This window comes from Oncorhynchus mykiss, chromosome 16 (assembly GCF_057628025.1).
Source record: "Oncorhynchus mykiss isolate SJ-2025 chromosome 16, ASM5762802v1, whole genome shotgun sequence".
Lineage (NCBI taxonomy): Eukaryota > Metazoa > Chordata > Actinopteri > Salmoniformes > Salmonidae > Oncorhynchus > Oncorhynchus mykiss.
The window spans coordinates 55,031,705-55,056,619 of NC_143037.1; the positions used below are offsets into that span (position 1 = coordinate 55,031,705).

General features: G+C 42.0%; 1 protein-coding gene and 1 long non-coding RNA gene across 2 annotated transcripts in view; one reads left to right on the forward strand and one right to left on the reverse strand.

Moving 5' to 3' along the window:
• Positions 1 to 909: 909 nt before the first annotated feature.
• Positions 910 to 24,915, reverse strand: part of epha2b (eph receptor A2 b) — a 32,024-nt gene continuing 8,018 nt past the window's right edge. The window contains exons 4-17 of the mRNA XM_021566383.3: positions 17,938 to 18,093; positions 17,327 to 17,686; positions 16,981 to 17,108; positions 16,531 to 16,702; positions 10,004 to 10,103; positions 9,343 to 9,398; positions 9,126 to 9,251; positions 8,242 to 8,427; positions 8,027 to 8,088; positions 7,681 to 7,890; positions 7,331 to 7,480; positions 6,386 to 6,579; positions 5,362 to 5,517; positions 910 to 4,053 (exon numbers count right to left, since the gene is read on the reverse strand). Of these exons, the coding sequence (XP_021422058.2) occupies positions 3,945 to 4,053; positions 5,362 to 5,517; positions 6,386 to 6,579; positions 7,331 to 7,480; positions 7,681 to 7,890; positions 8,027 to 8,088; positions 8,242 to 8,427; positions 9,126 to 9,251; positions 9,343 to 9,398; positions 10,004 to 10,103; positions 16,531 to 16,702; positions 16,981 to 17,108; positions 17,327 to 17,686; positions 17,938 to 18,093 (2,165 nt within the window). The 3' untranslated portion in view covers positions 910 to 3,944. The remainder of the gene's footprint in view (positions 4,054 to 5,361; positions 5,518 to 6,385; positions 6,580 to 7,330; positions 7,481 to 7,680; positions 7,891 to 8,026; positions 8,089 to 8,241; positions 8,428 to 9,125; positions 9,252 to 9,342; positions 9,399 to 10,003; positions 10,104 to 16,530; positions 16,703 to 16,980; positions 17,109 to 17,326; positions 17,687 to 17,937; positions 18,094 to 24,915) is intronic.
• Positions 12,322 to 14,564, forward strand: LOC110492243 (uncharacterized). Its single transcript, XR_016487372.1, has 2 exons — positions 12,322 to 13,324; positions 13,445 to 14,564. It is a non-coding gene; the product is annotated as an uncharacterized LOC110492243 (long non-coding RNA).

Here is a 24,915-nt window from a genome sequence, read left to right on the forward strand (position 1 = left end):
ATCACTGTTCCCATGCTCGGTCTACCTGTTAGTTCTGTGTTGGCCAACTTTCCCAGCTATATTAATTCCGTATTTAAACATTTACATAACTTTTCTCCTATGTTCATCTTATCTAATGGAAGGCATTATAGGCTTCGTTACCTGCATTAATCAATCCCAGCTAATTCAAAATGGACAATGCCAGACCCCAAGGTCAGCCTGAATGAGATTAGGAGAGGCTTGGTCAACACCACAAAGTGCAATTTAGAGAAGGGCAGGTCTGGTCTTGCTAGACTGCATGGCACAGCGGTTTTCAGTTATCTGCATTTTGACCCGACTCATTAGAGATCTTAAATCTCGAAAAGTCAATGATGCCAGTTGAGTAAGTGGCTAATGATCGGTCTTATTATTTTGAGTTAAACATAAGCCTAAAGTTCTTGGGAGAAGTTCTGATACTACGCTGGTGATTTCCCAAATGGGGAAAGTCATTTAATTGTAGATCAAGATATCATCTCTTTTGAAACAAACAAAAACACAAGATAATGATCAAGAAATTGAGAATGTTTAACGTTTGGACCAACTGTGATTAATCTGTTATCAAGTCCAACTTTTCACTGTTAATTTATTTGCTATGATAATCTAATGCCCTTTCTATCTCAAATTATTTCAGTGATGTTGACACGAACTGCATTCATATCAAGCCAATACTGGAATTAAGTTATTGTAACGCTCTACTCTTTAACATAAGCAAATAGATGTTTGTGACTCAAAATGAGTAAACAGACACATTAAAATGCTATCCAGGTTTAGTTTACACATTCTTTCCCATGTAGCCAATCTGGGGGAAAAAAACAAGGATCCAGAAAACCTAAATCCTCAGTACTGTGTGTGTGTAAAATACAATCAATAAGTGAACAATGCAAAAGGAAGTCAAATTTCAGGCTTTATTGTAAGTGGTGTTTTTTGGCGCGTCAATCATTGGTCAACGGCAACGAATGGAATCAAATATGAATGAAGGGCAACGAATAGTTTATGACAAGACAACCTTCAATTTCAAATAAAGCCCAGCTCAGTGTAATTATGAACAATAAATACAAGTAAAAAATAAATAGACTATTAAATAAAGTATAAAACAAAGTTTACTTTTGAAATCAATAAATTGTTAATTTGTCTGTAAGACAGCAACAATAAGAGTGATGTAACTTTGATGAAAGTTACCTAAATTGAACATACAATTTTTAATTTTCCTATAAAAAGCAGTAAAATATGCTTACAAAGTTCAATTATACAAAAGGCAATAAACCCCTCCCCCCCAGAAAATCCCTTTTCCAAATGAAAATCTAGTAAACTAATAAAAAAAAGTACTATAGACTTCTATATTCATAAATGAAACAAGGAGCATAAGATGTGAAATAAGACGATCCAAAAAAGTTAAAGCAAAAAGTCAAGTAGTGAAGAGAGAGTCACTAACAAACCGTCATCTTTTTAGAGCATTGGGATAAATGATGCACACAGTCTTTTGGATATAGGCTGGTACCAGATCTGTTTGTGCTCTTGCCAACTCTATTGTTTGGTATGTTGGCAAGAGCACAAACTGATCTGGGGAAACTATTGGATATGGATGAGCTGGTCAATTAAGACTGAAGAAAACTGATACTTTCTTGGCATTGCCAGAAGCAAGCACTTTATCAATGAAATGCATTGAGAGGAAAAATAATACAATGGTATTATTATCTGCATTCTCAAAGCAAATTGTTCCATCCCATAAAACACTTGTTACTAAACACCAAATAAGAAATAAGGATAAAGCAATTAGAACAAGAAAATAATGGTAAATCTAAGTTGTGATTTAAAAAAAAATACTTTTACTGTCACATTGAAATTGCATATCAAACTACACTTTACATTCTCTGAAATCATCACAACAAGCATTTCTAATCCTAAATCATCTATTTAATTCAAACATGTTGGGCATTTGTATTTTCAAACCACTTTGAAAAAAGGCCTGTAATCCTGACTTGATAAAGCTTGACACAATACCTTTCAAAATTAAATCCATCATTAAATGGGTCGTTCCACCAAATAGGTACCTTTTGAGTAGCGTAACTTGGTGAAAATAAATGTTTTATTTCACATAATTATAACATTCCATCATAAAGAGCACATGTTCAAATTATAAATATATATTTTAAAAAATCCCCATCTCAGAGGTTAAATTAAAAAATGACTATATTAACTGCTTATTAAGTGTCAAAAAGTAACAGGGTTGACGACTTAACCTTAAAGCAGCCATAAATCCCCTTGTGACAGAGGGAATGGAAGCTTGTGTGCAGCAGTGGCAATTTCACAGACCATGAAATTGTTAAAAGATTTCTAGCCTGTCTATCCATGGGTAACAGGGTGGACGTATCATACTCGACCCACTCAGTTTTCCAACACAAAACGGACAAATGAGTAGAACTAGCTCACCTGCTTCTCAGATTTGACTATTAAACGTTCAATGTCTCTTTTGAAACAATTTTTTTCCAACATGGAATAGTTTCACCATATTAAAACGAGAGTTCATTTCACATAACAGGGTTGACCATAAAATAAGGGACAGGTGTTTAAAAAAAAAAGGAAAAAAAAGTAATGCAATCACCAACATTAAATAAATAATACTCTTCAGAAATGACTGTCAAAGCCACAAAATAACTAGGGCTTACAATGATGGTGATCATTTGGACAAATGTTGGGGTTGAGCGGGTTAAAATCTTCCTAGGGAGTCAAAGAGGATAAACTGAGGGACATGTCAAAATGATGCATTTTGGCACTTGATCAAGTATTCATTCACATAAAAAAATCAGATTTGTTGTATTTTCCATGTGGTCTATATTAAATATAACATGCTTATTATTTGTGCACAATGTCTACTTAAAATATCAAAGGGACGAAAAAGAACTAATTTCGTGGAACGACCCAAATATAAACAAATTCTTTCAGCTGCCTCATTTTATTTCAAATGATCTTCCTATGGCATGATGATAATAATAATGGCAAGATAGATAGATGTTTTAGATGAGACAACTCATCCCAATTGTTACTTATTTAAGTGCTTCAATGTAAGTGATGTTCTTGATCCCAATCAATTAACACAAGCGTTTGCGGCCAGTTAAACTGAACATGAGGAGTACCTCATATCTTTTCACGTTATTTTCATATGATAGCTTAACATCTAAATCAAGCCCAGATAAGGCACAACAGCAGCTAACAACATCCCAAACTGGACTAAGACAATAACCTCAAGACTGTGGCATACACAAATGCACCATCATGTTAACATACGTCCTGCCCAGGCCCATTCAGGTCCACTCTCTGCTTCGAGTCCATTCTCATTAGTTTAGCAAGAGATTACATGGACCACAATGCATTTCACTGGCACAAACACCGCCAAACTCATACCCAAAAGGCCACAGCAGTCCACTTCACACAAATAATTGCTTTGGTGTAAGTGGTTTTGTGACTTCTTAATTTTCTCTTCTCAATATTAGTTGCTATGGAAACAAGAGACAACCTCGGTACAAGCTATTCCAAGACTTTTATGACTTGATTAGTTTCAGGGGAGAGAGGGGAAGCATGCAAACAAAATATTAACAAAGATTGGGGATTGAACTGTATCTATACAACTGACATGGATAATAACATATATACAGTATATAATATACACAGTCTAATCAATACATCTATTGTTGTAAAAATACTCCATTCCTTTTTTTTATTTTTTAGATACGCTTAACAAGTCTGTTAGAAATCTTTAAGATTGCACAGTATTGTCAGTCTCTTTTGGCTAGACCATGCCCCTAAGAAGTTTTCAGTTTGTCTGTCCAAAGCCGTCCCCGCAGCTCCGCTCCAGTCCAGTCCAACACAGAGTTCAAAGTTCAGTCAGAGTGCTGTCCAACTCAAATTCCTGCACCACTAGCATTGGGTCACACTGCAAATACACTCAGGGTGCTGGTCTGGTCTTTCAAGCCCAGGATGCTGTATGCAATTCTCTTCAGGTGGCCGGGCAGTCTTACGCCAATGTTCTTGATATCCCTGTGAAAAAGAAAGCAATTCAGATATAAAGCCACTGGATAGCAACGGAGGAATTCACACCTTGACCTGGTTTGGATTCCCTTCAAACTCATTCTTCAGTGTTCCCTTCCTTTAGGTAATATATATGAAACTGGATGTGAAAGCAAAGCTAGTACCCTATTGAAAATAACCTCTAGGGACTAGCCAGGAGGACAGTTTCTAATTTTCAAGAAAGGGCAAACATGAGGCAAACCCCTCAGACAGGCACACGTGACAGAATCTGGTGAAGGTGTGCCACATCCAAGTCCCTCATTTCCAGGTTTAATTACAGTCTTAATTAGTTAATGAGGATTCTCCATATCGCCTATGAATCAGTTGCCTGGCAAGTAGAGGGAGTGTCGTAAATAGTTCAGTCGAGTGCTTCCAGATGACAAGAGATGGAGCATGGGACCGTAAAATCTCACCATGGAATATGACACACACTTCAAAAGAGGTTTCCCGTTTCCGCACAGCCCTCTTTCTTAGGATTAAAAGGAAAACCTTGTCGGTAGATATGTTCTGTAGACTATCTACCTCCCAGATACTGTGTTTATTGAATGAGTGATATATTTCTGGTTACAGTGCCTTCGTCTGGGTATTTTGTTCATTTTTTGGGGTGTGCGTTGGTGCAAAGTCCTCTCCTTATCCACAAATGTGCTACGCTTTCTTAATTTCCCTTATCTCCACATTGCCCCTTCTAGTGTAGTGGCTGTTCTCTCGTCTTATCCTCCTCCTCCTCCTTTCCTTTCATGTTGCATAAGCCATGAGGGCCTTTGCCCTACACAGCCAGGACCAGCGGTTTCAGGCTGCTGCAGAAGTGCTGCCCCGGGCTGCTGGTGTGGGCAAAGGAGGGATGGAGGAATAATTGAAAAAAGGAAGGGAGAGAGAAAGAGAGGGGAGTGAGCAAATCACAAGTCACCACCACAAGGCCACCACAAACGAGCCTGCTCTTTCTCGCACTCCATTATTTTTTTCCATCTCACTAGTTTTCTTGAGTTGTAGAGAGGCCAGAGTTTATATTGTCCGTAAACGGTTCTCTGGCTGTCGAAAGCTCCTTTTTCAAAATCAAAAACCCCAAACACTTGGAAAACTAAGGACTTAGCTTGGGAACCAGTTGTTCTACATTGTGCAAATAGTGTATACATCTCTATTTAATATATTCCTATACTCTCATCCAATCTTAGATTTGTCTTGTTTGTGATCAATTGTTTTGATGAACATCATCATTAAGTGACAGACAGAATGTCCCACAAAAATCTAATAAAAAGCTTTAAAAAAAACACTACTCACACATTCTTCATCTGCAGCACCTGGTCCATGGTGACCACTCCAGCGCAGGTGAAGTTCTCACTGTACTGGCTCATCTTGATGGACTCCAGCCACTCTGACACCGACCTGAAGGGTAAGCCGTCCGAACCACTTGTGCTGGGCAGGCGGATGGATACGCTGGAGGAGGGAAAGTAGGGCAGAATGAGTGATCATCATCACCAGCTGCCCGACAATAGACAGAGATGACTGATTACCCAGCGAGGAAACAGTGAGATAAAAACCGGTTGGTGCAGCTATGGGGAAGCTGACAGATATTTGTCTTTTGTGTCTAAAACATGTTCAGACACCAGCACACATACAGAGAAGTCAAGTAGTATAGTGGTTAGAGCGGTCGGTCAGTAACCGAAAGGTCGCCAATTCAAATCCCGAGCAGACAAGGTGAAAAACCTGTCGATGTGCCCTTGAGCAAGGCACTTAACCGCAATTGCTCCAGAGTTGCCGTTGATTTTTTTATTTTATTTTTATTGAACCTTTATTTAACTAGGCAACATAACTTTGTAAGGCACTACATCTCAGTGCAAGTGGCATCACTATAGTTCCTGGTTCGAATCCAGGCTGTATCTCATCCGGCTGTGATTGGGAGTCCTATAGGGTGGCATACAACTGGCCCAACGACACTGGGCCAAATTGTGCGCCACCCTATGGGACTCCCAATAACGTCCGGATTCGAACTAAGTACTATAGTGATGCCTCTTGCACTGAGATGTAGTGCCTTAGACCGCTGTGTCACTCGGGAGCCCAAAGTAGGGCTGATGGGATATGCAATAAACACATTTCCAATTCACAGATGAGTGTTAACACACACTAGTACATGTGTGAAATTGGACAAATATAAGCACCCAACAAATTATTATTAAACATGCACACATTATGCTGCCACATTATCCTCCTAATAATTAGCTTTTTCTTGTGCTCCACTCGGTTTCACCGTTTCATGGATATACTTTGCTGTGTAATTTCCTTCTAGAGAGTAAAGGACTCATACCGGGGGTCGAAGTCTGCGATAGCCTTCAAGGACTCGGGGCTCCTGAGCAGCTTGTCCAGCAGGCTGACGATGTCCGGGAAACGGGGCCTCTTGGAGCGGTCCTGCAGCCAGCACTGCAGCATGAGCTGGTAGACGGCTGATGGGCAGTCCATGGGCGCTGGCAGCCTGAACGCCTCGTTGATGGCCTTCATCACCTGACAACCAGAGGCTAGAGGTTAAGTTTAGTTTATTCACACCAAAGAAAACAAGTAATAGACAACAATACAGAAAGAAAAAAAACAGAAAGAAATAAACAGTGTGCAGGTGTGGTTGGATGCCCAAGGGCTGATATGAAAGCCACACCACAAAACTATTATACAATACAAAAGTACACAAATAAAAAAGGTTTGTTAAAACAGATAACAAAACCTACAAATTATAAATGTATAAATTAATTGATTAGTAATCCACAAAAAATTAGACATATTTTTTAAAGCAGTGGTGGAAAAAGTACCCAATAGGTAAAATGACTAAAGTAAAAGTGAAAGTCACCCAGTAAAAAGTAAATATACTTTTAAGTATCAAAAGTAAATGTATGTGCGCGCATGTGAGTGTTAGGCTATATGGAGGAGATTACTGAGTAGTTTGTTTCATCAGGCTGACCCCCAGTCTTTGCTTGAAGTTACTGAGGGATGATGATGTTTTGGCAATGTGAAGATAATTCCAGAGTATGGTACCTCTCTATCTAATAGAGAATTGACTACGTGAAGTGCGGCAGTGCACTTTGAGACCCTACACTTGAATTGAGTTTCACTGAGCTGTTATGATAGTTGGCACTAGCATTCCAGTTAGCTGTTACTTCATGGGTTTCCATTGGTTTACGTTAGTGTCAGCAGTGTGGCTCTAATTGGAACTATAAGGCTTCCTGCCTTGTTTGGCTTCGTTAGCATTAGTATTGTAGTGTACCTCGCAGTTGCTCATGTCCCAGTAGGGGCGCTCGCCAAAGGCCATGACTTCCCACATGACGATGCCGAAGCTCCACACGTCACTGGCCGAGGTGAATTTTCTGTAGGCAATGGCCTCTGGGGCTGTCCAGCGGATGGGGATCTTACCACCCTGTTGGAGGGGAACCAAGTGTACAATACACTCAGGTCAGAGCCCAAAAAATACATTGTTTTGTTCAATTAAATTAAGGTACATCTAATTCAATGACAGTCCTCTATGAGCAGTTTACACTGAAATACAGTGCTAACAAGGCAAAGGTGTTTGCAAGAGCTGAGTAAAGCCAAACGTTGTAACATGCAATGTTAACTCACGCTGGTGGTGTAGGTGCCCTCAGGGTCGTCCTCCAGCACTCGGGACAGGCCGAAGTCAGACACCTTACACTCCAGGTTGTTGTTGACCAGGATGTTGCGGGCAGCCAGGTCCCGGTGAACGTAGCTCATGTCAGACAGGTACTTCATGCCAGCGGCGATGCCATGCATCATGCCCACCAGCTGGAAGGAGGGCATCTCGCCATCACGATCCTGAAGGGGAAACACATTGTAACGCACACATACTGTTAGAGAGAAATATTTTGAAGCTGTGGTAACTTGATCTGTAGTATGTCTGTCTTTCACTTATAAAGGTAACTTGCATACGATGTACTGTAGGCCTGGTCACCTTTAGGTACTTGTCCAGTGCGCCGTTCTCCATATACTCAGTCACAATCATGGCATGCTTGACTGGAACCAAAAAAAGGGCATAAATACTGTTAACTACTGCACAAAACAGACAGGAAATATATACATAGAATTTATATATAGACAGGTCAAGTGAATGCTTCACAGGAGAATACTATTCTTGGTAAAGGTCGTAGGCTAACAGAGCCTTCTTACATTTGGTGACGACTCCCTCCAGGCGAATGATGTTCTGGTGGGAAAACTGTCCCATGATGCTCGCTTCTGACAGGAAGTCCTGCCTCTGCTTCTCTGAGTAGCCCGGCTTCAGCGTCTTAATGGCCACCGCCCCCTCCTTCCGCCCTGGCGCTTTCAGAATACCACGGTACACCTCTCCAAACTCCCCTAGAGGCGTTGAGGAAAATGGTTTTAAAACCCAATGACAAGATTGAGCAATATTTCAAGCACCATCCTTTATAGGGATGTGGCTTGCAGTGTTTCTCAAGTCTCAGGTGTTTGGGAAATTAGTTAAGGGGAAAGTAAACAAGGAAGGTGTCATGAGTGATTTTGTCCCGGGGATATTCACAGAGGTGTGTTATTGTGGGATTGTGTAAAAAAATCGGTTGACGCCTGTGGCGTGTTTGGGAGCATGGGAATCAGCTGTCACACAGGGGAGGGCCGAGCACAGTCGTGGGAAGGGGGGGAGGGGGGTTGGGGGTTCAAAGGGCAGATGTGGTCACACTGCAATAAACCCATCATCTGAGAAGTAGGAGTTTGGGCCCAATGAGGTATAGTATAGCCTCTTAAATACTCAGTTTTCTGCTTCAGATACTTCTGTTTATCTTAATTATTATTGCGGATTTGGGTCTTTTGAGACAAAGCACTGGTCCCCAAAGCCAAGCAATTGCCACACCAAATTATGTCTAAACATGCAGGGTGAGGACTTAATCCATTGATACTAATCTGGATGGTCTACCCACTGTCACTCAAGAGCTCAAACTGTAGCACTAATGCAACTGAAAATAAACAGAGATTTACTTGGATTGAAAATCCCTTTAACACCTTCGTCCTAAGCACATTGTTTTAACTGGGTTCTCACTCACCTGCTCCAATGACTTTCTGCTTGGTCACATGGCTGGGATGGATCTCGCTGGCAAACTTGAGGATGGCCATGTTGGGGTCCTCGTACGTGTGCGGATCCACATAGGTCTTCAGCGGCTTCAGTTGCTCTGGAGAAGAATACGAATAGATGGACATTATTGAAAGAACGATACAAATACATGACAGACACAGGGGGGGTACTTATTTTATTTTGTCTACCTGAGCTAGAGAAGTAAGTATCCTCTGGTCCTTGTCTTGTATGAGATCGCCTTCTCCTGAATAACAGAAAATAAACATCAGTAATTATCATCTCCCTTCAAAACCCCAAAATTGTCAGTTTCTCTTTTTATCCTTTCATTTCCAGCTAGTTTCAAAAGGCACCTAAGTCATTGGTGTGTGCCACCTCGATTCACAGAGGGAACACTTTGATAAAAGACTGGAGCCTGTCTGTGTTTGCTAAGCTGTGTCAGAGACAGACCTGGAGGACACAGACAGAGATGGCGGTGTGCTGTTGTGCTGAAGGAGCAGGGTCACCTCTAGCTTCTACAGAAAGAGCCAACCAGCTCTTATCCTAAAACAATGTGCCACTTGGGCCCGCTTCAATTTAAATCCACTACTTGTTAGAGTACACTCACTGAGCAACGACAAGCCAAACTCAACACTAATTCTCCCCTAGTGAGTGCTAGATAACAGATAGAGTGAGAGTAGCATAAGAATAAGGGGAGAGAGGGGTGGAGAGGTGGCTAAAAGGAAATAAAGGTCATTTGAAGCATTGACAAAGGAAAGAGATGAATGTGAAAGGAAACCAGTGAAGGGGTGTTATGAATGTGCTTTAAAAAAGGACGAGGGGCAGAGGGGGGAAAATAAGGTTGTTGCTGACCGTTTGCGTATGAGCAGGACGACCACCACAATCATCAACATGGCCGCTCCGCCAACTGCTGCTCCGAATATGACCCCTGTGTTGCTCTGGGACAGTGGCACTGTGGCACAACAACAACAAACAAACACTTACACAATGGTAACACACTGACACACACAGCTGCACCATTGATTTTAACACACAAACACACACACACACAAAAGCTGCAGTAATTTGAATTAAATGAATAATTAAATGTACAAATAAATAAATACACAAATAGATAAATAAATGGATGAATGATTGCACACAGACAATTATTGAAATAATTAATCCCACTTTAATTTTATGTATGTTATTGTATTGTATTTCTTCCTCCAATATGATGAGATGGTGGTCAAGAAAACGTACACTACTGGTCATGAGTTTTAGAACACCTACTCATTCAAGGTTCATCTTTTATTTTTACTATTTTCTACATTGTAGAATAATAGTGAAGACATCAAAACTATGAAATAACACATATGGAATCATGTAGTAACCAAAAAAGTATTAAATCAAAATATATTTTATATTTGAGATTCTTCAAATAGCCACCCTTTGCCTTGATGATAGCTTTGCACATAATTGGCATTCTCTCAACCAGCTTCATGAGGTAGTCACCTGGAATGAATTTGAATTAACAAGCGTGTCTTCTTAAAAGTTAATTGGTGGAATTTCTTTCATTCTTAAGGCATTTGAGGTAATCAGTTGTGTTGTGACAAGGTAGGGGTGGTATACAGAAGATAGCCCTATTTGGTAAAATAACAAGTCCATACTACGGCAAGAACAGCTCAAATAAGCAAAGACAAACGACAGTCCATTATTACTTTTAGACATTAAGGTCAGTCAATATTGACATTTTCCATAACTTTTGAAGTTTCTTCAAGTGCAGTCACAAAAACCATTAAGCGCTATGATGAAACTGGCTCTCATGAGGACCGCCACAGGAAATGAAGACCCAGAGTTACCTCTGCTGCAGAGGACAAGTTAATAAGAGTTACCAGACTCAGAAATTGCAGCCCAAATAAATGCTTCACAGAGTTCAAGTAACAGACACATCTCAACATCAACTGTTCAGAGGAGACTGTGTAAATCAGGCCTTCATGTTTGAATTGCTGCAAAGAAACCACTACTAAAGGACACCAATAAGAATAAGAAGAGACTTGCTTGAGCCAAGAAACGCAAGCAATGGACATCAGACCAGCGGAAGCGTGCCCTTTGGTTTGGAGTCCAAATTGGAGATTTGACCTGGCCTCCACAATCCCCCGTCCTCAACCAAATTGAGATGGTTTGGGATGAGTCGCACCGCAGAGTGAAGGAAAAGCAGCCAATAAGTGCTCAGCATGTGTGTGAACTCCTTCAAGACTGTTGGAAAAGCATTCCAGGTGAAGTTGATTGAGAGAATGTCAAGAGTGTGCAAAGCTGTCATCAAGGCAAAGGGTGGCTATTTGAAGAATTGGTTTAACACTTTTTTTGCTTACTACATGATTCCATGTGTTATTTCATAGTGTTGATGTCTTCACTGTTATTCTACAATGCAGAAAATAGTAAAAATAAAGAAAAACCCTTGAATGAGTAGTTGTTCTAAAACTTTTGACCGGTGGTGTATGTGGGTGGTATCTAACATGCCATGGCGCATTGATCGACTGCTTTTGCGTGGGCTGCATTCAGTATGACAGAACATGTTCAAAAGGCCATGTTTCACATTAGAACCCCCCCCCCAACAATAATAATGAGCGCATATAGCTAGCTATTCATCAATATGTTTTCACTTTTTGAATGGAAATTTTGGATAAAATCTATTATAAACTGGGTGGTTTGAGACCTGAGTTCTGATTGTCTGAAAGCCAATGGTATATCAGACAGTATTCCACGGGTGATACATTTATTTTTACTGCTCTAATTACGTTGGTAACCAGTTTGTAATAGCAATAAGGCACCTCAGGGGTTTGTGATATATGACCAATATACCACGGCGAAGGGCTGTGTCCAGGCACTCCATGTTGCGTCGTGCGAACAGCCCTTAGCCGTGGTATATTGGCCATATACCACACGTCCTTGGGCCTTATTACTTAATTATATGCTGCGCCGCACGCGCATCATAGAAACACACAAAAATAACTAATGGAACATTGTCCTTGCTCGTCATAGAAACTGGTGAACCGTTTTGAAACACTGAGGCATTGGCTGCCTTCCTGTACCAGGTGCCTGTGTTAGTAGTGGGTTGGTTTTGACAATAAGCCACCGGACTACAGCCATATAGTTTTGAACCTAGAAGAAGACCAAGAGACGGGAGTAGGCAAGGAGGAGTCGACCGCGATGGGCGAGAGGAATGTCCAGTTGGCTAGAACAGCATGGTAAGCTAACATTACTGAGTATCAAGCTAGCTAGCTTGGCTACAACTGATAAAGTCGAGTTGGCTAGCTAGCTAGTTAACTGCGTTTTACAGCCAGACTCTCAGTTTTAACTAAACTGCAATTATCATAAACCATTCTTAGCTAGCTAGCTATAGTAACTAAATATCTGTCAGATGTAAAGCAAGCAGGATCGTGGCATGACATACGCAATGCATGTTGGCTAGCTCACGTTAAAACTAGATCACTTAAGCGAGTGTATTCTTAATAAGCTAGCTAACTACAGTTAAAAAAGGAGAAGCATGTTGTCATGATGGAAGTCACCTATGTGAAGCTAGCCACAATACTGATTAGCCACAAGTGTAATTTGCGGTTCTCCTTAGCAATTGTTAGTGAGATATGGTGCCATAACATAAAATAATATCTTAGCTAGCTATAAATTCACATGTATGCCATATAATTTGTCATAGCGTTATCACAAAATGGCATGCATACTTTTAAATCAAATCTATTGTTAAGTGCATACAGTGCTTGGTTGATTGAATTTACCACCTGTGGTAAATTCAATTGATAGGACATGATTTGAAACGGCACACACACCTGTCTATATAAGGTCCCACAGTTGACCGTACATGTCAGAGCAAAAACCAAGCCATGAGGTCAAAGGAAATTGTCAGTAGAGCTCCTAGACAGGATTGTTTTGAGGCACAGATCTGGAGAAGGGTACCCCAAAAAAAATCTGCAGCATTGAAAATCTCCCAAGAACAAAGTGGCCTCCATCATTCTTAAATGGAAGAAGTTTGGAACCACCAAGACTCCTCCTAGAGCTGGCCGCCCAGCCAAACTGAGCAATCGGGGGAGGTGACCAAGAACCCGATGGTCACACTGACAGAGCTCCAGAGTTCCTCTGCATCCATGTTGAGGCTTGCTACCAGCAGTACTGTCAGTAAGTCATGATATTGTTTTCCTTTACATTGCACGATACTAGGCAGGAGGCCCTGGGCCAGTGGGAGGTTGGGGCTTTCTCTCTTTCTAGCACTGACTACCTCTATCCATCTCTCTCCAGGTGCTAGAGACAGAATGGTCAAAGGACCTCCAGAGCCTTCTGACCAACTACCTGCGATCTCTCCAGAGCACAGAGAAGCTAGCTACACCCCGAATAGTATACTTGATGCACCATGTAAACCACCTCCACTGCGGCAGTCTGCCTGTGTGTTGACATATTACACAGCCACTGGTTGGATTGGATTTACTGTACTCATGCTCTCTCCCTCCTTTAAGAGTCGCCCAGACATATCAAAACTAACATGTGTCCATCCCCCTTTCCTCTAGGTGAGTCTGCTGGGCTATGGAACTCTAGTGCAGCACATCAGGAAAGCTGACAACAGGGTGGCAGGTTATCAGCAGACAGTTTCCGGAGTAAGGATGCAACTATCAAGGCTTTATTTCTATTTCAGCATATTGGATGACTGTCATTCATATTCCATTCACCCATCTCAATGTAACATCAATAGGTTTAGGTTACTACATGATACTCAAATATTCCCAAAACCCATCACGGAGGTTGCTATAACCTAATGAAAGTTTACAGCGTAGGTGCACAGGTCGAGGGGAAAATTTTAGTAATGGAGGTGAGACATTAACATTCAATACCGCCTTGCACAATATTGCCTGCATCTAGCTGATCTAGGGTATAATCAGTAGTCTGTGTAGAAATTCTTACACAGGGACACTCAGTCAATCTTAATTGAATCATTCTTTACTTGTCAGCGTGCTGGAAAGGTTCCAACCAACTCAATGTACCATAGTACACGTGTCAAGCAGGAGCTCTGCTTGGGCAGTCCCAGCAGTTATCTTATATATGGCTATACACAGACAAGGTATATTTGCATGATTTAGCATAATTAATTAATTGTTACTGTTTCATTCATGTGACCGACCAATACCTCATGAGGCTTCTCTCGAAGCTGAGACCTTGAAACTTTCGCTCTAAAAACAAGGTCTGGTCGTACTGACAAATTGCAGCTACTGATAGTGAGGATTCATTCAGTCAGCCACTTGCATGAAGGCAGAAATTGGTTTATAGAACAGGACATGAATAGAACACAGAAATTAGTTTTCAGGAAAGCACATGTATAATATTTCCATCAGTCAAACAGTTCCAAACAAAAGTTGCTATTGGACAATTAAGGTATGCTGATGCCTGTTTTGTTTGCTTCCGTTTAAGAAACATTTTTCGGCAGAATGAATACACCACATTTCACTTTCATAGCAGCCACATATAAACATGACTATTTTACTCGTTATAGATAGATAGACACACAGTCGAAGTTAGAAGTTTACATACACTTTAGCCAAGTACATTTAAACTCACAATTCCTGACATTTAATCCTAGTAAAAAATCCCTGTTTTAGGTCAGGATCACTAATTTATTTTAAGAATGTGAAATGTCATAATAGACCGAATGATTATTCAACTTCTATTTCTTTCATCACATTCCCAGTGGGTCAGAAGTTTACATACACTCAATTAGTATTTGGTAGCATTGCTTTTAAATTGGGTCAAACGTTTCAGGTAGCCTTCCACAAGCTTCCCACAATAAGTTGGGTGCATTTTGGCCCATTCTTCCTGACAGAGCTGGTGTAACTGAGTCAGGTTTGTAGGCCTTGCTTGCACACGCTTTTTCAGTTCTGACCACCAATTTTCTATAGGATTGAGGTTAGGGCTCTGTGATGGCCACTCCAATACCTTGACTTTGTCGTCCTTAAGCCATTTTGCCACAACTTTGGAAGTATGCTTGGGGTCATTGTCCATTTGGAAGACCCATTTGCAAACAAGCTTGAACTTCCCGATTGATGTCTTGATTTTGCTTCAACATATCCACATAATTTTCCTACCTCATGATGCCATTTATTTTGTGAAGTGCACCAGTCCCTCCTGCAGCAAAGCACCCCCACAACATGATGCTGCCTACCCCGTGCTTCACGGTTGTTCTTCGGTTTGCAAGCTTTTCCTCCCAACATAACAATGGTCATTATGGCCAAACAGTTCTATTTTTGTTTCATCAGACCAGAGGACATTTCTCCCAAAAGTATGATCTTTGTCCCCATGTGCAGTTGCAAACCGTAGTCTGGCTTTTTTAATGGCGGTTTTGGAGCAGTGACTTCTTCCTTGCTGAGCGGCCTTTCAGGTTATGTCGATATAGGACTCGTTTTCTGTGGATATAGATACATTTGTACCCGTTTCCTCCAGCATCTTCACAAGGTCCTTTGCTGTTGTTCTGGGATTTATTTGCACTTCGCACCAAAGTACATTCATCTCTAGGAGACAGAATGTGTCTCCTTCCTGAGTGGAATGACAGCTTCGTGGTCCCATGGTGTTTATACTTGCGTACTATTGTTTGTACAGATGTGGTACCTTCAGGAGTTTGGAAATTGCTCCCAAGAAGGAATCAGACTTATGGAGGTATATATTTTTTTCCCTCTGAGGTCTTGGCTGATTTCCCCATGATGTCAAGCAAAGAGGCACTGTGTTTGAAGGTAGGCCTTGAAATACATCCACAGGTACACCTCCAATTGACTCAAATGAAGTCCATTAGCCTATCAGAAGCTTCTAAAGCCATGACATTTTCTGGAATTTTCCAAGCTGTTTAAAGGCACAGTCAGCTTAATGTATGTAAACTTCTGACCCACTGGAATTGTGATACAGTGAATTATAAGTGACATAATCTGTAAACAATTGTTGGAAAAATTACTTGTCATGCACAAAGTAGATGTCCTAACCGACTTGGCAAAACTATAGTTTGTTAACAAGAAATTTGTGGAGTGGTTGAAAAACAAGTTTTAATGACTCCAACCTAAGTGTATGTAAACTTCTGATTTCAACTGTATACAAAAAATAAATATATATAGATATGTATAGAAAACGAATGCATGTCAGTATTTCTGTTTTCCCTTGCCCATTTATTTAGTTGTGTGGATTTATCTTAATTTAATTCTAAATTACATCAGGTTTGGTCCACCATCTCACACACTGGTTCTTCCATTTCAAAGCCCTGGGGTATGCAGCTGTGTCCCAATCATCTCAAATACTGTAGCATCCCTTCATTCTCCCTTCTCCTTATTAACCTGATATATGGCCATCTTCCTTACCTTCAGTCAGGGTCTCAAATTCATCCTCTATGCTGGATCCTCCAGGGTTGCCCTCGGGGCTCAGGGCCTGTACCCTGAATAGGTAGGCTGTGCCTGGGGACAAGTCACTGATCTGCACAGAGCTCTTCTCTAGAATCAGAACAGTGTACGTGGTCACATCCAGATTGTCATCCTGGTGGAGAAGGGAATTGAAAGATGAGAACACAGTGAACCAGCATGCCTTTCGGTAAGGAATTATAATAATAAGGTACACTTTTGTTGTGCGGTATTGCTCCCCCTGTGGTGTTTGTCATCCCCGAAGCCCCTCTCATTTTCTTAATTTTTTCCCACCCTTTCTTCATCCACTACCACAAAATTCCCTTTAAGTCATATTATGTTTCAAAAGACATATCCAAATAGAACATTGTAAACATTTTCAGCAGCTAGTTTGGCCTGGATGGTTTACTGTACCTTCTTGCGGTAAGTGAGTTTGTAGCGGGTGGGCTGGGGCACGGGCCTGCGGGGGGCTACAGCCCAGGACAGGGAAAGGCTGGTGAGGCTCCGCTCATCCAGACGCATGGACGTCACCTTGGGGGGGTCTGAGGAGGGAGGAAGGGAGATGTTAACAATTTTGGAGACTGCAATGTCCTTCACATGTTCAACCAAGAGCTTTTGAAATGCTTTCAATGCATTATGTTTGATGGAGTATTTAGTGATCGTGCTTGTATAAGGCCATACAACTACATTTCAGATCAAGCATAATATAAGAGTTCTACTACTACCACCACCACTATTACCCCCAAGTACAGTGACCCACCTGTGTAGTGCAGGGCAGTTGTCAATGTGCTGGTGGATGGGGGCCTGTTGGAGCGTGGCGTCCCCTGGCTGGCGAACAGCGATACTCCGCTGTGGGCCTCAACGGTGAACGTGTAGTTGAGGTGGGGCTCCAGTTCGCTCACTGCCACCCTGGTGTCCATCAGGCCTGAGCTGGCCGGCTCAAGGCGCACCTTCTCCCCGCATGGCTGGCACGCGGTGCCCTCGCAGCGCCGGCACTCCACGCTGTAGCTGATGTCACTGCGGCCGCCCGTGTCCTCCGGCGGACTCCATGACAGCTGCAGCTTGCCTGCCGCCAGCTGGGTGGTCGTGGCGACCAGTTCTCGCGGTGCTGAGGGCAGGCCTGAGGAAACAGGAGCAGGAAAATAGAAGCATGTGAGTTCATGTATGATTGATGTTATCATTAACATTATGTTAAACTGTAGCATTCTGGGACTTTCTCTTGCTGACGGTCATTCTAATCTTTTTAGTGTCATTATTTTTTGGTCAAGAGAGCACTTTGAGCACAATTAAAAGCAAATCTCTCATTTGTTTTCAGTGTAGGATCCACCAATGCTGACTGCATTAAAAAGTAATTTTCCAAAATGTCCTCACCTGAGCAGGGCCCTGTAGTTGGGTCATCGGGAGCACGATAGAAGTCTTCTGCACATGGACAGAACAGTGCCCCGGAGCTCAGCAGCTTGGTGTTAACAGGACAAAGCTCACATGCGTCGTTGGAGACAAACGCTTTGAAGAAGCCTGGCTGACAATCTGAAAACAACACGCAGATAGGGGAGACTTTCATGAGGACCTGAGGGGAACTAGTTGAGAAACTGCAAATGAAAATATGGCCAGGAAAACATGCAGTGTATGACCCAAATGGCACCCTATTCCCTATATAATGCACTGCCCTATGGGCCCTGGTCAAAAGTAGCACACTAAGGGAAGAGAGTGCTATTTGGGACGCAAACACAACATTGTTACGTAGATGACTAATATAGTGTTTTCCTACATCCGAGTAGGAAATTTGGTGCAGATTAGGCTCTAATTTATGGATTTCACATGACTGGGAATACAGATATGTATCTGTTCATCAGATGTTTTTTTTAAGTAGGGAACATGGATAAGAAAACCAGTTGGCATCTGGTGTGACCACCATGCCTCATGCAGCGAGACATTCACATAGAGTTGATCTGTTGATTGTGGCCTGTGGAATGTTTTCGCACAACCATTGAAGAGTGGGACTGGAACACGCTGTCCTACATGTCGATCCAGAGCATCCCAAACATGCTCAACGGGTGACATGAGTATGGTGAGTATGCAGGCCATGGAAGAACTGGGATATTTTCACCTTCCAGGAATTGTGTACAGATCCTTGCGCCATGGGGCCGGGCATTATCATGCTGAAACATGAGGTGATGGCGGCGGATAAAGGGCATGACAAATGGACCTCGGGATCTCTGCATTCAAATTGCCATCGATAAAATGCAATTGGGCTAGTTGTCCATAGCTTATGTCTACCAATATCATAACCAAATGGCCACCATGGGACACTCTGTTCACAACGTTGACATTAGCAAACCGCTCACCCACAACGCCATACACGCTGTCTGCCATATGCCCAGTACAGCTGAAACCGTGACTCATCCACGAAGAACACACTTCTCCAGCGTGCCAGTGGCCATCGAAGGTGAGCATTTGCCCACTGAAGTTGGTTACGACACCAAACTGCAGTCAGGTCAAGACCATGGTGAGGACGACGAGCACGCAGATGAGCTTCCCTGAGACGGTTTCTGACAGTTTGTGCAAATCCACAGTTTCATCAGTTGTCCGGGTGGCTTGTCTCAGACCATGAAGAAGCCGGATGTGGAGGTCCTGGGCTGGCGTGGTTACACGTGGTCTGCGGTTGTGAGGCCAGTTGGACATACTGCCAAATTCTCTAAAATGACCTTGGCGGCTTATGGTAGAGAAATTAACATTAAATTCTCTGGGAACATCTTTGGTGGACATTCCTGCAGTCAGCATGCCAATTGCACACTATCAAAACTTGAGACATCTGTGGCATTGTGTTGTGACAAAACTGCACATTTTATTGTGTAATGATCATGCTGTTTAATCAGCTTCTTGGTATGCCACACCTGTCAGGTGGATGGATTATCTTGGAAAGCGAATTTGTGCAGAAAATTTGAGAACCTTTTTGTGCATATGGAACATTTCTGGGATCTTTGGTTTCAACTCATGAAACCAACACTTTACATTTTTTTTTGTTCAGTGTACTTTGAACTCCTACACTTCCTTTAAACCATCCCCCTTCTCTCTCCATCGCTCTAAACTAATACAACTAGTCGTCCCACATTCCAGGACAGTATGTCAGCCATCAATACTTCACAAGGAGAGAAAACAGAGAGCAAGACAGAATCAAGTGGGAAAAGGCAGAAAGAGAGATAGAAAATGAAAAACTGAGCGGAACCATTGTGCATAATTCAGCCGTCTTTTAAAAAGACCCCTGTGCAGATATGAAACCGTATCGCTTAGATTAGATGTCTGCTGATTTCACACGTGGGAGAATATAGTGGGAGAGCTGCAGGTAGGCTCCAGCTGTGCACCAACAGTTGGGGAATCAGAGTAAGACGTCGTGAAATCTCTGAGGGTCTCATGGAGGAAAGTGAAAATGAGAAGGCCACCCTTAAACACTCCAAAAACATTCCAATGGCTGCTGGTCATGTCCTTGCTATATCCCCTTACATTATCACACACACTTGGAGAGGAAATCTGACTTCAGTGGAAGGATTACTGTTCTCTTCACCTCACACACCTTACTTTCATTCATCTATTTCCAGATCCTGCGGTACGGAGCTGTATCCCAATAATCTCAAATAGCAGCTCTTCCTTAGCCAGCTCTCTTTACCTAGGTTGACTTCATTGCTTTATCAGACATGAAGTCTGAGGCCCTAATTTAAGACAGATGGACAGATGAATGATATCATGTAGATGGATGATATGTTTGATGTGAGCAACTGTATGCAAAGTAGGTACCATGTAACAAGATGTTAGAAAAAAAGGACAGTTGGAGTGTGTGTGTGAACGAGAGAATGCTAAAATGAAAAAGAGAGATTACAGGCAATTGAGGAATGACCTGAGAAAGGTGTCATATGTCAAGAATAAATGACAGATGGTTTCAGTGTCTGCATCCAAAAGACGAACACAGGGACAAGTCAAGAAAGAAACAGATGTCTATTCTCAGAAAAATATCAGCTTTGTTCAGTTGCCGCCTTAGTTGTGGTCAGGTTTGGCTGAAGTTTACTTGGAAACTGCAAGTAACCTCACACTTGCCTGAAAGAAACTGCCTGCGTTTCATTTATTTCGAGGGTATTAACTCAAGTGACAGACATTCCCCTTCCTTTGCTCCATTCATCCTTTGTCTCGTAGGGGCCTCCAAGTTGCGGTCGAGCCATTTGTCAGCAATAGGAGGTGAACAAAGGATATACATTACAGCAAACATGGGCGGCAATGGTGCAATCTTAGTTTGACAGAAAATTCCTAGCGTGAAAAGAATTTGGATTGTGACTGACGTCCTGCATGCAGCCTGCACGTTGCTCATTATTTCATGTTACCCTTCTCTCTTTCTCTGCATTCTGTTTCTAGAACATTCACGACTACTCATTAACACCACCTTCAAGGCCAAAAAGAAATGGAGGGAGAGAAACAGAAGCAGAGTAGATTGATAGAAAGACAGAGGGGTATCGAATCCTGCTGGAGACTTAAGAAAAAGGGGGAGCGAGAGGAGAATTGCATTGAGTGGGCAAACAAAACAGCTGCTGTCTCAAACCCCAATTCATAGGCCTCTGCCTCCCCTCTCATAATCCCCAAATTCCTCTGTCCTCCCTGCTACTCCCTTCCAGCCTCACCAAAGGATTCCAGCAAACCCATTAGAATCTCCTTTCACTAGCAACCAGCAGGCAGGAGAATGCCAGACCATTAAACTCCAGAGTGGGGAAGAAAAAAAAAAACACTTGTTGCAAATAGTAGAAATGCCACATGGCAACTGAATAGAGGAGAATATGCTCTTTTTGCACAGCAGCGGCAGGAAAAACAAAAAAAAGTGGCTGCAATGTGTATGGTCAGGGCTGTGGTGAGATGGCCTTACACTAAGAGGCAGACTCTGTAATCAACAAGCAGTCCAGAATACACCACCCAACGGGAGGCCCATGGGCCTAGAATAGAGGTCTTCACGGTTTCAACAGACCCAAAATTCCGAGATCCGACCCGGGACCCGAGTGGGTCCGGGTACTAAATTCTGACATTTGTCTCGGGTCTGGCTCAGGTCTGATATAATTTCCACTGGTCTCTGGATATGCACCCCTTTCTCCCCAAGCCGGGTGAATGGGAGAGGAGTAGATTCACACCGACGGATGTGCTACATTACTAGGACTGTGTGCTGATGCTGAAAAATTGTGTGCTGCTGTTCTAGAAATGCTTCATTTGATTTACCGACGGGACCCGATTGGACCGTTAGTGTTTGTGTGATGAGAACTGCGCAAGCTTGTTCTCTGTCTCAGCCAACTGCAACACAATAAAATGTATAGCTTATGTCCAGCTGAAACTGGTTCTGGCTGCTCGCATCACGTGCCTGCTGCTGAGGAGAGCGAGTGAAAGGAGCCTTGGCCCAGGCTGTTAAAGATGGGAGACTTTTTTTTCTTTGAAATAAAACCCCAAAAAGTTAGGAAAAACTATTGTGAAAAGAAGCCGATAACAGAAATGTCTTTGGAGACAAGTTTTAGTGGACAAAGATGAGAACGTTACCTTTCATTTATAGATTTCCGTATTTATTATCAATTGTTTGGTCATTATTATTATTATTATTAAATTATTGGCCTATTTAAATAATTTAAACCCCTTCTTTAAATAGCCTATGTAAAAAAAAAAGTGCTTTGTTTCATTTTGTTAAGACATTTGTTAACTAAATGAAGCTCTGTCTAATTTTCTGCTTCATATTTAGTTTAAGGTTAAAAGTTGGTCTGTTGTAAAATAAATAGCATTAGCCTATTGATGTTATTTGTTGGGTAGGAAATTTGTTGGTAATAGTTGCAATATAGGCTAGCCTGTTCAAATCAAAGGTTTCATTCTGTTGAGACATTTTCGTTAGCCAAATTAAGTTGCAGCTGTAATGGTGTTTGCGGCAATAATATAAATACCGGTAGACCTACTATGCTACCTTCACTCAAACCATGAAAAGGAAAAATCAGAGGGCAAGATGCAAAACTTAATTTAATGCTGCAATCGTATTTCCCCTATAAACAATTACTTTCTTTTGAAATTACCCTAATAAAGTCAAGCAACTTTTGTCTGTTATAGCTACTGCAGGCCTATGAAGGCAGTGAGCACCGGCACTCCATTGGACTCCGACAGTTGAACTTGAGGTGAGGAAGAATGTTTTAGGCCTACCAAAGTTACTCCTTTAATCAAACAATATAAGGCTTGTCTTTATAAATCATATTCGGATAGAAAATTAACAAATTAGCCTCCTTCCGGAAGTCAATATCTGTATAGGAGTAGTAGCCTATCTGACAAATATTTTTAAAATCCATGTCGGTCGGGAACATGGCGCTGGCATCTCTTTCTCTAGGGCTAGGCCTAAGCTCTTCTCCTTATTATTCTAAATATCATACAGTGGACACCTAGGCCTATATGATTGCAATGGCCTGATGCATTTAGCGCTCAAATCTCTGACAGCTGAACCGTGAGGTAGACAGTTTAATAAGTTAGAAAAACAATAAGCTATGTTTTGAATAATTTGTTATATATAGGCAGTTTAAGAACAAGCAATTGTGGATCATTTGGCCAATGTCACTGGCAGCACCCAGGTTTCTTTCTACTCTCAGAACTGAACGGGTCTTTCAGATCTGAACTAGCACGGGTCTATTTGGGAATGTTTCCCACTGTTTTTTGCAGAACGGGTCTGACTGTACTCGGGTCCTTGTCTCAGTTTAAAAATATATATATTTATGCATATCAGGTCGGGTGGGAAAGGCAACTTTTTGGACCCGTGAAGACCTCTAGCCTGGAGACCATATACAGTGGGGCAAAAAAGTATTTTGTCAGCCACCAATTGTGCAAGTTCTCCCACTTAAAAAGATGAGGCCTGTAATTTATCATAGGTACACTTCAACTATGACAGACAAAGGTGCCATTAATACAGGTAACGAGTGGAGGACAGAGGAGCCTCTTAAAGAAGAAACTGCAGGTCTGTGAGAGCCAGAAATCTTGCTTGTTTGTAGGTGACCAAATACTTATTTTCCACCATAATTTGCAAATAAATTCATTAAAAATCCTAAAATGTTATTTTCTGGAATTTTTTTCTCTCATTTTGTCTGTCATAGTTGAAGTGTACCTATGATGAAAATTACAGGCCTCTCATCTTTTTAAGTGGGAGAACTTGCACAATTGGTGGCTGACTAAATATTTTTGTCCCACTGTAGTTCAGGCCCATTTCCTTTACTGCCTTTCTCTAGAAAGGTCAGCACGTGTAAACCGACTCACAATCATAGGAAATGAATCCAAAGAATGTGATCAAGAGGTATCGGTGACCACCAGCTGATTCGTTTTTGAGGAGGAATAGGAACTGAAGAAGGGTCAAGGAATGTTCCTCTGAAAGTGAGAGAGTGGTTCGTCTTTGCTGTTGGACACAGGAAGCGCGAGGCTAACGCTGAGCTTCCTTCCTCCAGCAGCCAATCATAGTATGCGAGGGAAGAGGGCCACAGATTGAGTCCAGGGAAAAATTAGGGGAGAGAGCTGAAATGTTGTTGGTAAAGAACAGAAGAGGGAGTAAGACTTGAGGAAAACCCAGTGCATTTCTCAAGTAAATAAAAGTCTGTCAACCTCTAAGAGTCAGACAGCCGAGAAACCTAAGTGAGAATGCCTCCTTTTTTTTCCCTTTGGGATCCCCTGGGATGTAGGCCCTGTTTGTCATTTGAGAGGCCCTGTGCCTAAAGAGCCTGGGTGTTTGTTTATAGTGAGTGACTGGCGGGTCCTGGTGGATTCTGGGTGTTGAGTGGGCTGGTTTGTCAGTCGGAGTTAAGCTGTATGAGATGGAGACGGGGATAAATGCACGGACTAATGGATGGATGGATGGATGAATGGGTACACAGCTACCGGACAACAGAAAGCCCTCAAGCCCTTGAATAAAGTGGGGGTGCGCTAGAGGAGAGGTGCAAAACAAAAAGCCTAAGTCAAGTCCTGGGCTCTTTTGGTTTTAAAGCATAGGAGGGTCATGTCTGCCCCAGGGTAGTAGTAAAATTGTCCTCGACTACAGGGAGTTGATGGCCTACTAAAACAAACACAGGAGAGAAGTGAGGGAAGGAGCAAGAAAGGGGAAACCACAGCTTGTTTCGCAGGGAGGGGGAGTAGACTAAAAAAGGGTATAAAAATAAAGCTCCAGAAAAGCAGCAATGTTGAGATGATAATGTCATGACTAATTGTAGATATCCAGGGAAAAGTCAGCATCCATCAGATTTTGCAGGTATCGGCTGTTTGAAGCAGGTTTTACTTGCAATGTTTGTAATATGTGGTAGTTTCATATACCTTGGTTGAATG